The sequence below is a fragment of the Vulpes vulpes genome, chromosome 16 (assembly GCF_048418805.1).
Source record: "Vulpes vulpes isolate BD-2025 chromosome 16, VulVul3, whole genome shotgun sequence".
Classification (NCBI taxonomy): Eukaryota; Metazoa; Chordata; class Mammalia; order Carnivora; family Canidae; genus Vulpes; species Vulpes vulpes.
Window position 1 is genome coordinate 62,756,015 of NC_132795.1, and position 13,605 is coordinate 62,769,619.

The 13,605-nt window shown below is 44.5% G+C and overlaps 2 protein-coding genes across 5 annotated transcripts in view; one reads left to right on the forward strand and one right to left on the reverse strand.

The window, feature by feature from the left end:
• Positions 1-543: 543 nt before the first annotated feature.
• SOWAHC (sosondowah ankyrin repeat domain family member C) lies at positions 544-4,915 on the reverse strand. The gene has a single exon (XM_072742898.1). It carries the CDS (start codon positions 4,760-4,762, stop codon positions 3,182-3,184), a length of 1,581 nt encoding a protein of 526 aa, XP_072598999.1. The 5' UTR covers positions 4,763-4,915; the 3' UTR covers positions 544-3,181.
• Positions 4,916-5,005: 90 nt separating this feature from the next.
• The window catches only part of SEPTIN10 (septin 10), a 53,630-nt gene continuing 45,030 nt past the window's right edge, over positions 5,006-13,605 (forward strand). For 2 of the 4 annotated variants that reach the window (XM_072742596.1, XM_026010909.2), the window contains exon 1: positions 6,789-6,888. Coding sequence is in view for 2 of the 4 variants with exons in the window: in XM_072742597.1 (XP_072598698.1) it covers positions 5,388-5,414 (27 nt within the window). In the remaining 2 variants the exon portion in view is untranslated. Of the gene's footprint in view, positions 5,415-6,788; positions 6,889-13,605 lie in introns of those variants that run through there. The other 2 variants (XM_072742597.1, XM_072742595.1) reach the window with 2 other exon arrangements.

Sequence of the window (13,605 nt, forward strand, 5' to 3'; positions counted from 1 at the left end):
TACCATATGAATAGAGGTGAATTTCATTAAAATAAAGATAAAAGTTTTTGTGGTTTTGTTGTTGTTGTTTTTTGGTGAGGAAACCAAAGCTCCTTAATGACCAAAGCTTAATAGATATTCAATAGAAAAACACATTCCCATATCTTTCTTAAGATCTGGTCTGGGTAGGAAGGGTTCAGTTAGCTGGTATGCGAGTGAACGATAGGGTTTTTTTGTTTTGTTTTGTTTTGTTTTTTTAAAGGTGGTGGTGTCCAAGTTGATTCTTCCATCACTGAAGCCAAACTACAGTAGTTTTGCCAAGATCTGGCAATTTGAAGTGCAGAAAATATATTGTGGAAAAGCACTAAATCTTAAAATCTTACTAACTGCCATTTACTTCATGACCCTGAACAGCCATTGAATTTCATTCCTTTATTAACTTTAAGGGACAGGAAAGGGATCAAATAAATGGAAACTTCAAAAAGCACCGTGTGAACTACAAAACACCACACAGGTAAGAAGCATAAAGGACTACAATTATTTAGACAATTCAGAGAAAAAAAATGTAGTGTGAATCTTTTATTTTGACAGAACAAACTTTTACAAATTATACACTCTAAAACTACCAAAGTTTCACTTGTTTAAAAAATAAGACTAGCATCCTAGACTCCTAAGATTTCAGTCATGAATAAAATAGTACCAGATTTTCATTGTATAAACTAGCTGCATTTTATATACCATAAAGGTGAAGAGAACTGTGACCAAACATTCAATAGTTTCAAGTGTACCTATAAGAAACATGTGGACATACTTGGGTTTTCTACCCCACACACTTTCATATCAACAAACATCTAAGTAATTGACATATATATTTCCATTAACAGCAGACACAACTCCACAAAATCAAGTTACACAAATCCTTTGCTTTTAATCATCTCAATTTGGAAATTGAAAAATAAGAGGAATGTAGAGTTTAAGTAGAAGAAAATGCTATACTTATTGCACACGAGCACATCATGACAATGCTAGAAGTAGTTTACCTCAGGAATGATTTTTGAAAATTTAGAGTTAGATTTTATTGGAAAAGTTAAAAATCTTTTTAGTGTGAAAAGCAGTTTAAATGAAGTATTGACTCAATCTCTAAAGATCTAGTAAATTATAGATTTTGTGCAATTATTACTAATACACATGTTCTGAGATTAATATTGACTTCATTAGAACATTTAGAAGGTTCTGAAGTACCTATTTTTTATAGTTCTCTTTAGCTTTATATGTCAATGAAATGTAAGATTCCTCCGTGGGAAGTTATATAGCTTGTTCCATACTAGATACAGGTAATGTGTATAGGATTCCAAACAAGTGACCGTTTTTCACCTTCAAGGAACCTCTATTTATACAAAATTGGACTGTTCTTACCCACATGTATGGATAAAGGTGCTTCTCAAATGTACATAGCCCATTTCCATAATCCTAAAACAAAAAGGCACACAAATGGATAAGAGTTTACATATTTTATGTGAATATTTTTGATATGTCTTTAAACAAATTAAATTGCTATCTAGAAAGGTGTGACAAACTTCGTACAAATTTCTCCCACTTGGGAAAGTAAAGATCTAGAACTCTCTAAACTCTGCAGTTCTGTGTGATTTATATATTGGTTCATTCACTCTGCAAGCTGTTAACTCACTCTTTAACCTTTATGGGCTGCAGATTCTTAGGTTTCAGCAGTTAGGGAGACCAAAAAGACTAAGGGAGATGGATTTGTTAGAATTAATCTCCCACAATGTTGTTTTGAATCTGTTACAAATCAACTTAATATGCTTGTGAGTTAAATTCTACAATAATTATATAAACATTTACCCTAACAAATTTGAATGAAATATAATTAAGAACTACATTTAAACTCTGTAATTTTAATGAAAGGTATTTTTTCATTTATATACAAAATAATTCAATAGCCAGCAGCATTTAAATAAAGAAATGGTCCCATCTCTTCTCTTTTCCCCTTTTATAAAGTGCTATTTTTAACTGGGTAGATTTACTATCCAGCCTTTTAATAACTTCACTGTACATCTCTAACAGATTCAAGGAAACATTGGAAAATGGAAAGTCTTTAGTATTAGAAACATTTGCAAAATTGCTACAAAGCACAGACTATGAGTATATTTTATTAGTAAAATAAAAGTGTACCTTATGTAAGAATCATTGATTTAATAATTACTTCACAGAAGCATAGGCTCATTAACATTTATGCCAATTTTTGCTAGTCATCTAAACCAGAGACAGCTTCTGTAGGCAATTCACATCTAAGCATCATCAAATAGGGTAATGTCAAATAGAACCAATGGTTATATGATTCCTAGAATTAAAACTGGCCTTTTAGAATAGCAAAACAAGTTAGTGAGAATCAGAACCAGAGGCAATGTTTAAGTAAAAGTACCATAGATTATTAAGTGATCTCTTTAAATAAAAACGTGTGTAGCTATTGATAAGGTACCTTAATACTGAGTGCACTGATACTAGACAGTTAAGAGGAAACCACAGTACAGATTACCTCAAAAATGAAGAGTGTTGCCTATTTCTTTAGTTCAGTGATTAAAATTGAAATTTCTTTTAAAAAAATAGTTGAGCACTATTTACGATACAAACAGGATACTATTTTCATTCACATTATTCTCTAAATAGTATTTTTTCAACTTTGACTTGACCTTCAGTAGTATTTTAGCAGGTAAATGCAGTAAGTAAAAAACCAAAAATCAGGGCAGTATGTAGTTTTGCCCACATGTATAATTTCATTACAACTTGCATTTCTTGTTGCTCTTGGAAGAGTAACCACTTTTAAAAATAGAAATATAAAAGTGCAATATTCCTTATTTTGCATGGCAGCCAATATTGGTAAAATCAAAGGAACCGTCAATCATGCATTCTGTACACCCAATTTAAATACATTTTCAGTCCTCAGAAACAGGGACTCCAGGGCAGAGGGGTGGCATGGGGAAAAGGGGCCTAGGGCAAGGTTTGATGAAACCACCTGTAAACCCTACTACAACCCAGAACGCTGTTCAAGGAATTCTTCCTACCCATTCAAACGCCCCAAGTAAGAATGCAGAATTTACCTTCTTTTCTAGTCTCAGTTTCTTGTACCCTTGGCATTATATTTCCGAAGACCAATAAACCTAGTATTTTCTAAAAGAAATTATTTTTACCCAAATACATTGGACTTTGGCCTCAATTTGAAGGAGGATGAGTGTCCTTTAAGAGCCCGATCCTCCTCTTCCTCCTCCCCCTCCTCCTCCAGTGGCTGCTCTGGGTCTCTAAAAGAGGGTGTAGTGTGGATGATCTGAGTCCGAAAGCGTATTTTATTGAGTCTGGGTTTTATCCGTCCACTAGAGCTGCCGGGGGCCTTGCGACCTGGATCCTTCACTTTGCCTCCAGCCCATCCGTCGGTCAAGTGGTGGTGGTGGTGGTGGTGGTGGTCTCCTCCATCCTCCAGGACGTGTGAGAGTTTGTAGGTGATGAGGTGTGAAGGGAGCACCTTGGATAGCCTCCAGCGCCCACCCCCGCCGCCAGCGGCACAGTCTCCATCATCCTCGTCCAGGGCTCCCACGAGGTTCTTGATTTCCTCCGCGATGCTCGGACTCAGATACTGGGAGGCCTTTTTCCCACTGTAGTCCCTGATGTCCACGTCTGCGTCGTAAGCCCCCACCAGCAACTTGACCACCTCCACGTGCCCGTGCATGGCCGCTAGGTGCAGGGCCGTGTAGCCTCCGCTCGTCCTGGCGTTTATGTTCACGGGCAGCTGGTGTTTGTTGGCGAAGTTGACCAGCATGGCCAGCAGCTCCTGCCTGCCATGCTTGGCGGCCCAGTGCAGGCAGGTGAAGCCGGTGATGAAGTCCCGCTTGGCCAGCAGGCCGGGCTCGCAAGTGAGCAGGCCTTCGAGGCTGTCCCACTTGCCGTCCGAGGCTGAAAGCATCCAGGCGTGTTCCAGGGGGTCCAGCGTCACCGAGGCCCCGCCGCTCTCCTCCTCTGCAGACGAGGAAGCGACAGATGCGCTGTCCGAGTCGCCTCCGCCCTTGCCGCGTCCTCCGCCAGAGGAGCTCCCCGGGCTGCCTCCCCCCGCACAGACGCTCCTCTTCAGCTGCGGGGAGCTGCCCATCACGAGGTCTCGGAGGCTCTGGCGGGTCGGCCTCGGGGTGCTGCCTCCCCCGGCGGGGGCTCCCGCGTCCGTCTCCGCGCAGCCGTGGGGCGGGGGCGCGGGCGCGGGCGCCGGGTCCTCGCTGGGCCCGGGGCCCGGCCCCCGGGGGTTGGGCTGCGCGTCCCGCCGCGGGTTCCTGGGCCGGGCCCCGGCGCTCAGGGGCGGCCCGCGGCAGCTCTCGCTGTCCACGCCCGGCGGCCCCCCATCGCCCGGCCCGCCGCCGGGCCGCGGGGACGCCTCGGGGGACGCCGCCTCCGAGCGCTGGCCGCCGTCTGGGAACTCCGGCGGGGCGCCGCGGCTGGGCTCGGGCTCTGCGGCCCCCGAGGCGCGGGGCAGGTCCGGCGGGGCCCCCTCCAGGAACCTCTTCTTGAGGTGCACGAACTTGGAGCCGTCGGCGGGGTCGGTGCGCACCGTGGCCACGGCGTTCACCAGCTCCTTGAAGCGGGCGCGGGCGAGGGCGCGTTGCTCGGGGTCCCCGCCCAGGGCACCCCTGAAGCGCTGCACCAGCTCGGCGTGCGGGGCCCGCCCCCCGCGCTCCCGGAGGAAGCGCAGCACCGCTTCGACGCTCAGCTCCGCGGGCGCCTCCATCCCTGGCCACCCTGCTCGTCCGGCGGCGGAGGCTCAACCCGGCCCCATCCCCGGGGGCGGCTCACCCACTGACCGTCCAATCGGCCGGGCCCCAGGGTTCCGCGCCCGGACGTCCGCGGCGGGAGAGGCCGCCGCCCGCCTGGGGCCGCACCCCGGCCGGACACGCCCCCGCCCGCCCGCCCCGCCCACTTCCGGTCCCGCGCGGGCCGCCCGCGGTCTCACGCCCCTCGCCCGCCCCGCCCCCTTCCGGTCCCGCTCGCCGCTGCCCGCCGGCCGAGATTTGTTTCTCCGGCGTCCCCTCCCCGGTCGTGGGTTGCTGCGCTCTGAGACGTCGGCGGGCACTGCTGGGGGAAGCTCGCGGCGCCGCGGTTAACGGCGCGCGCCCTGCCCGGCGGGGCCGCCGCCCTCCGGCTCTGCGCCCCCGCGTCTCGGAGGCCGCGGGGCTCGGCCCCTCCCCTTTCCCCGGACATTCCGCGCCGCCTCTCCCCCCGGCGGAGGCCCGCCCCGCCCCGCCCGTTCCACCGGCCTCCGCCCCGCGGGTCCCACCCTCCTCGGCCCCCTCCGCTCCCTCCGTGGTCGGGACGCTCGGCGCGCGGCCCGGGGCTGAGCCCTCCCGCTCGGGACCATGGCCTCTGAGGTGGCGCGGCACCCGGTGAGTCCCCGCCGACCCCTCACGCCCCTCCGCGCCCAGCCTGCCCCTCCCCCAGGGCCCCGCCCCGCCCCGCGGGTCCCGGGCCGGACTTCGCTTCCTCCGCCGAGGCTCGGGCCCGCAGCGCAGACGGGCCGCGCCCCTGCTTGCCCCGCTTGGCTCCCCCTGCTCTGCCCCGCGGCCTGGCGCTGCCCAGTCCCTCCCGGGCCCCCCCGCCCCGGCGGACCCCGCGGGGGCCCCTCCTCCCCCCTCCCCCCCTCCGGCTGCAGCGCGGCCCGGTGAGCGCCCCTGCGCGAGCGGACCCCTCGGGGAGCGGGGCCTCCCTCCTCCTCCTCCCGCAGCAGCGTGGCGGTCGGTGGCCGCCGGGAGCCGGGGCTCGGTCTGCAGTCCCCGGAAGGGTCCGCACGGCTTCCCTCGCTGCTCAGGAGTCCAACCGGCAGCAGGGATCCTAGTCCCTCCGTGTAACGGTTCTGGCCGCGCGGAGCCCGTTGGCGCGGTCGTACCCTCTCCCGGGCCGCGCTTGCTGGAGCCCCCGGTGACCCGCCTGCGGTGGCCCAGCGTGTCCGGTGGGATTCGCGGTGTGTGTGTGTGTGTCCTTGGCGCCCTAACGTTAAAGGAACGTATGGGAGCAGTTTGTTCAGTGTTTTATACTTGTACAATCGCTTACATGCATAGATTCCATTGGTTCTCAAACTGCGGTCACAATTTATTTTCATGACAATAGCAACCGGGTGCTCGCCCTTTTCGCCCTCTTTCTAAGTAGACATGGAGCTCTCCAGGGACTGCGCGGTGTGGAAGGACCTGGGACCTCGCTTCTCTGCGGGCTGATGTGTGTCCTAATACTGTAAATATTACTGGTTCCACTCCAGGTTAGCGGGAGCTCTGGGGGGCCTGAGACCAGGATTGGGCACTCTTGCTGTAAGCAGTCTTCCTAGGTTAGTTTGGCCTGCAGGATGGAGCTGGGACTGCAGCCTGAGAGGTCAGAGGACCTGTGGAAGTCAGCGCCCTTGGTTTCCTCGGTAGAGCCAGGACCAGCGTTTTTCCTCCTGATTCAGGCCAGGTCACTTTCTACGTTTGGCCCGTGTTTGGAGACATCCGAGTGCTTGTGTCTGAACTGTGTTACGCTTCTTTTGCGTGTGTGTAGGAGAGGAAAATGTGCTTCATAAACGGATTCAGAGTAATCTGCAGAATTAGACCCGGGCAGAGTGCTTCGTTTAATTGATGTTGGATTTCTTGTTAAGTGCTGTACTCATTTTGCAATAGCAAGGCTACCTTTAATTGTAACCTTTTTATTTTGGGGTAATTGAGGATTCAGATGCAGTGGTGCAGTTGGTAAATAACAGAGATCCCCTGTAACCTTTATCCAGTTTTCTTCAGTAACAGCACCCTGCAAAACCGCACTACAAGAGCACAACCAAGACATTGCCATTGATACCGTGGAGGACAGAGAAGTTTCCATCACCACAGAGTTCCTCAGGTGGCCACTTAAACCACATTCACTTCATTTTTACCCGACATCCTCCTTAACCCCTGATAACCACTAATCTGTTTTTCATTCTATAATTTTCTCATTTCAAGAAAGTTATTTAATAAACACATAACCTTTGGGGATTGGATTTTTTTCACGGAGCAAAATTCTCTGAAGATTTCATCCAGGTGGTTGCATGTGTCATTAGTTTGCTCCTTTTAGTTGCTGAATAGTATTCCATGAGATAGATGTACCACACTTTGTTTCAAGGACACCTAGTTGTCTCCATTGTTGGGCTATGAATAACATTGCTATAAACATTCCAGTACAGCTACATGGAATGTAACACAAGTCTTCCTTTTTCTGGGATAAATGCCTAGGAGATAAGTTGCTGGGTCACATGGCAGTTACATGTTTAGTTTTGATGAGAAACTTAAAAACTATTTTCCAGAGTTTCTGTACCATTTTACATTCCCGCCAGCAATGTAGATGGGATCAGTCTCCCCATATCCTCATGAGCATTTAGTGTTCCTATTTTTTATTTAGACATTCAGATAGGTATGTATGTATGTGTGACCGGTATACTGGTTTTAATTTGCATTTCCATTATGGTTAATGATGCTAAGGATCATTTTATGGACTTGTCATCTGCATATTCTCTTCATCGAAATGTCTCTTCATTTCTTTAGCCCATTTACTAACTGGAATTTTTTATTGTTGATTTTAGAGGGTTTTTAAAATAGTTTTTAAAAATATTTTGTTTATTCATGAGAGACACAGAGAGTGAGGCAGAGACACAGGCAGAGGGAGAAGCAGGCTCCATGCAGGGAGCTCAACACAAGACTCAGTCCCAGGACCCCAGAATCACACCCTGGGCTGAAGGCACCCAGGGATCTCCCGCTGAGCCACCCAGGGATCTCCTTTTTATTTTATTTTATTTTATTTTATTTTATTTTATTTTATTTTATTTTATTTTATTTTAATTTTAATTTAATTTAATTTTATTATTTTTTTTATTTTATTTTATTTTATTTTATTTATTTTATTTTATTTTATTTTTTTTAAAGATTTATTTATTTATTCATGAGAGACACAGATTGAGAGGAGAGGTAGAGACATAGGCAGAGGGAGAAGCAGGCTCCTCACAGGGAGTCCGATGCAGGACTCGATCCCGGATCCGGGGATCACGACCTGAGCCAAAGGCAGACGCCCAACCGACTGAGCCACCCAGGCACCCCTCAGTCCCCATTTTTAACGATGTTAAATCTGATTTTCTCTGCTTAAGTTTTTTAGTACACCTTATACAAAATACTTGATTTTCAAAGCTCTTTTTTAGTGAGAACTTTGATTTTATTTTATTTTTTTTATTTTTTTATTTTTTTTGAGAACTTTGATTTTAAACACTTTCTTCATTTATACCTGGAAGGAAGTTTGATTTAAATGATGCTTTATTTCAAAAATTTATTTAACACCTTGTAAGATTTGTATGTATTACCGATTTGAAGATCATGAAAATAGGAATCACATTTGTTATAGTCTTGATAATATAAATAAAATATTAGAACATTTTAAATACCTATAAAATAAATATCATGATTTTGTAGACTGAGATATAGCACTTAGACTTCTTAGTATTACTTTTAGTAAATGCGTATTTTGCTCCAATATTCTTCCCATCTTTGGAATTTTGTCTTTGGCAGTTATACTAATTCTAAATTAACTGTTTTCTCTGTATTTCGCAGCAAGTCTAGATATTTTTCACTGAGGATTTAGCTGAAACAATTCACTCTAGAACATTTTATTTTCTTATTTTTTTTAAGATTTTATTTTTTTAAAGATTTTATTTATTTATTTATGAGAGACACACAGAGAGAGTGACATAGGCAGAGGGAGAAGCAGGCTCCATGTAGGGAGCCTGATGTGGGACTTGATCCCAGGACTCTGGGATCACGTCCTGAGCCCGTGAGACACTCAACTGCTGAGCCACCCAGACATCCCAGAAGGCGAATTTTGTTTGTCAATATTAAAGTTGTTCAGGGGATCCCTGGGTGGCGCAGCGATTTGGCGCCTGCCTTTGGCCCAGGGCGCAATCCTGGAGACCCGGGATCGAATCCCATGTCGGGCTCCCGGTGCATGGAGCCTGTTTCTCTCTCTGCCTGTGTCTCTGCCTCTCTCTCTCTCTCTCTGTGTGACTATCATAAATAAATAAAAATTAAAAAAAAATAAAGTTGTTCAGAATTATATTTTGGGACCTCCCTTTTCCTTGTTTGCTTTGCTTAAATAATGTCACGTCAGATGGACAGGTTTCCCATTGACTACCTACAAACCATATTATCATAGACAAATGAAGATGTGTGATTACAGTTTTACCTAGTTAGAAAAGTCTTGAGTCCTGGATTTTCTGCAGCAGTGCCAGTTATCTAAGTACCATGATCCCTTTAGACCTTGTGTTTGGAGAAACATGGTTACCATATTCTCTCAGTAACCATAAATTTACTACATTGGGAATATAGAATTTTCAGATTTCTTTCAGTCTGTTTTTTCAGTTTTAAACCATGGAGTAAATAAGTTGTCGGGGCAAATTTTAAAAAATGAACTGAGTATTAAGACTAGAAAGGAAGGGAACCCCGGGTGGCTCAGCCGTTTAGTGCCACCTTCAGCCCAGGGCATGATCCCGGGGTCCTGGGATCGAGTCCCATATCGGGCTTCCTGCGGGGAGCCTGCTTCTCCCTCTGCCTGTGTCTCTGCCTCTCTCTCTCTCTCTCTGTGTCTCTCATGAATAAATAAATAAAATAAAATAAAAAACTAGAAAGGAAGGTAAAGTCAAATGGCATGTGAAAGATTTTTGAAATTCACCCTTGGGGAGATAGAAACCTAGGAGAATGACCCCAGGCTTTAGAGTTTCACTCCTACTTCTTTCTGTTAGAAGGGAAGATGCTTGGAGACTCAAGTGAGAGGAAGTGGTAGTTTCTCTGATAGGAACAGCGGAGAGCTAAGGCCAGAGCCTCTGTTAGGGGAGAGGTATAAAGATATTCCCTTTTAGCTATTTTCCGTTTAAGGCTGTCCCAAATCTTTTTCCATTTAAAGAATCCTATATACTCTGACATGTAGGCCTGAGACAACCGACAGATATAAAAGTAAGCAGTATAGTAGAGATTGCATAGTAATAGTTTAGTTAACAAAAGATGTGTTCCAGAAATCCTTATGACCAGTAGTAGAAAGGTTTAGGGTTATTTGCTGGGATGTCAGACCAGAGTAATATATTAAATTGAAATAGAAACTAAAACGATGCTGTATATTGAACAAAGTAATATATACATAGGAAGAAGGAAGGGCTATGGTTAGGGAAAGGGGAAGAGACAATTGTGTTTGAGATTTGGATGTGGAGTGAGACCAGAAGGAAGCCCCAGCTCTGCAGGTCCTTGCCAGGTATGATGGGTGCCTCAGCCCCTTCAGGCAAGTTTCAGACAGCCTTGTGTCACATGATCAAGGGGGAAAGATAACTCCTTTCCCCTCTCCTCCTAAGAACCAGACAAGTTTATCCTACTCTCTGTATGGGCTATGCTTATAGAGACCCCAAGAAGTCCTGTTCTGGTACTTATCTGGTATATATCATTCTAGCATGATATATGTAGAAAGGTATTTTGTGAGTCATCTGTATGCTGCTTTTTTCATAGACAAATCTAAGTTGTGCACAGCAGTATTTTACTTAGTTGACTGTTAGACTCTAGCGGAACATTACTTTGAGTTGTGGATTAAGCCAGAATCGCTCGAATTATTTTTGAAAATAAAGAGATGTCTTTGTTATTAAAGGAGCTTTGTTTTAAGAGGAGTTGTTAACCAGGGTAGTCCTATATATGTGGTTGAGAAATTGTCCTACTTGACAATGTAGCTAGTACTGCTCAGTCTGCAGAGCAGTGAGTTAGGGCTTCCAAAACAAAGGCATTGAATTATTCCCCATCTCCAGTAATAATCTGTGGCATTTTCCCATTTATATTGCATAAAATCCACTTATTAAAAAGTCTTTTCTTTTGTGAAAGTATACCTAGATCTGGAAGGTCAGTGGGTCACTTTCTTAACACCTAGTGAGGTGTCAGGAATCCAGTAAGGGACCCCATTAGGAGTGGGCAGTTTTGATTTAGGGCCAGACTGGGTGAAGAGACTGGAGTGGGCAGACAGCATAGGAGAGTACTGCAAAAGCAAGATGGGAGAAGGCAAAATGGCAAACATGGCCTAACTCAGGGTTTACATAGAGTAGTAGTTTTCAGCCGGTTTTTTTCTTTTCATTATTGCCCCTTAAAGAGAAAAACTGAATTTAAGTTAAATTTATTTAATAAGAAATTTAATTAATCTTTTTACATTAGCTAATCCAAGTAAATAACTTTAAGCTCTCCCTAATAAGAATTCAATACCAAAGAATAATTTTTTTTAGGAATGTTGAGCTTATAGAAGGGCTACAAACCATTTATTTTGGGGGTTTTCCTGCCCTAAGGATTGAGTTCCACCACTTTTCTGTGAGTTGGGTAATGTTTCCATTACAAATGCATGATCTGAATTTGAAAACTTAGTCTTGGACTATAAGCTGTATATCATAAGTAAATAAGATATTTGCCAACCAACTCAGGACCTGAACTCCATTTATAATATTGTTTCTATGGAAACTATATTCTACATTCAAGAAGCTTATTACTAAAATGAACTTTTGGAAAATACAACCTATTTGTGAGTTTATGATTATACTGGTTTTTAGTTACGTAGTGAAGACTTTCTGCAAAAGCTCAATATTCAGCCAAGTATTAAAGAAAGATGGCCATAGATTAGAAGAACTGGCTGGATATGTATATATTTTTAAAATTTTATTTATTTATTCACGAGAGACACACAGAGAGAGAGGCAGAGGCACAGGCAGAGGGAGAAGCAGGCTCCGTGCAGGGAGCCTGACGTGGGACCCCATCCCTGGTCTCCAGGATTAGGCCCTGGGCTGAAGGTGGCACTAAACCTCTGAGCCACCCGGGCTGCCCCTGGCTGGATATTTTAAGCAGGAAGAAGATTCAATATCTCAGACTCAGTCTGTATACTCAGTCTTTAACATGAGATGTCTTTTAATGTATTTACCAATCGTGAAAAAATTCCCTTTAAATTTTTTTAGGTATAGTTTTTAAAAACTAAAGAGAACTTTAGCCATTACTTTCAACTTCTTTGAACATATTTTTACTCTTTTAGTGATCTGATAATCTCAAGATCTTTGCAAACATTAAAATATTCATGATACATCTAAAAATTTTTTTTCCCTAAAGATTTGTGTGTGTGTGTGAGAGAGAAAGACAGACAGACAGAAAGCAGGCACATACGTGTGTACAGGTACAAGGAGGAGGGGCAGGGGGAGAAAGAGAGAATCTCAAGCAGACTCCCCATTAAGCGTGGAACCCAACTGGGGGCTCAGGGCTCAGTCCCATGACTCTGAGATCATGACCTGAGCTGAAGCCAAGAATCAGACACTTAACTGACTGTGCCACCCAGGTGCCCCTCAAGATATATTTTTATGTGGATTTCTCCTTTGCTCCTTTGAGTATATCCTCTGGGATAATTGAGTGCTACCAAATGCTTCACTGTGACAAGTACTGTGGTTGTATTATCATATTTATCCTCCCAACCCCAGGAGCTCAGTACTGTTATTCCATTTTGGGGAGATGAGGGTTAACTTTCTCAGATTTTGCTGAGAAATCTCATTCTGTTCATGTTGTCATTGTACCTCCTTGTCCCAGGCCCTTGTACAGGGCTTTGGCAGTTACTTAGTGTGCCAGCAGTTTGCATCTGTTGCCACCATAAGCACTTAATTTGAACAGCCTTCTTAAGCCATACATTTATGCTGATGTCATGTTAGCTCTTCTCTACTGTGACATGGGCCTTTGAGATCATTTCTAGGGCTCTCTGTTTTGGGAGAAGATAGACTGTTTGTCATATAATAACAGAGATTCTGTTGCATAGAAAAGAAATATAATCTATCATTTCTATGTAACTCTGAGAGCCAAAAGAACCTAATGCTGAATTGTAACTTGGAGAAAATATTTTAATCTCCTTTTGCATTTGCTTGTTTTGGTGTATACTTACTTTTTATTGCTGCTTACCAATATGTTGTCATAATCAGCCTATCCTCAGATGTTCTAAGTTTTTGTTAGCTACTACTTTCCCATGTATTGATTACTTATGTTTAGTTAGAAAATTTTTTTATATCTTTGTGAATTAAGTTTTTTTGTTAAGGTATAATTTAGTATAGTGAAATTTACACTTTTGTAGTATAAAGTTTTGAGAGTTTTGATGAACACAGTTGTGTAACCACAACCACAAAGATGTAGAATAGTTCTATCACCATCCAACCCCATATTCCTTTGTACTTCTTTGTAGTCCTCCTCCTTATCTCTGACAATCACTGGTCAGTTTTCTGCCCTTATTATTTTGTTTTTACCAGAGTGTCCTATGTATGGAGTTATCATAGCCTTTGAGCTGGCTTCTTTCACTGAATGGAATATCTTTGAGATTTGTCCATGTTGCACGATCCTTTTTATTGCTGAGTACTGTTCTATTGTATAGATGTGTCATAATTGAGTTTGTTCATTCTTTCTCCATCTGAGGAACATTTGGGCTGTTTCTAGTTTTAACAGTTTTGAATGAAGTTACTGGTTATATTCACATACAGGGTTATATGTGAATAAATTTTTTCTTTTC

What these genes read in the sequence shown, in the direction of transcription:
- SOWAHC (XM_072742898.1), bottom strand. Translation starts at nt 4,762, where the DNA reads ATGGAGGCGCCCGCGGAGCTGAGCGTCGAAGCGGTGCTGCGCTTCCTC.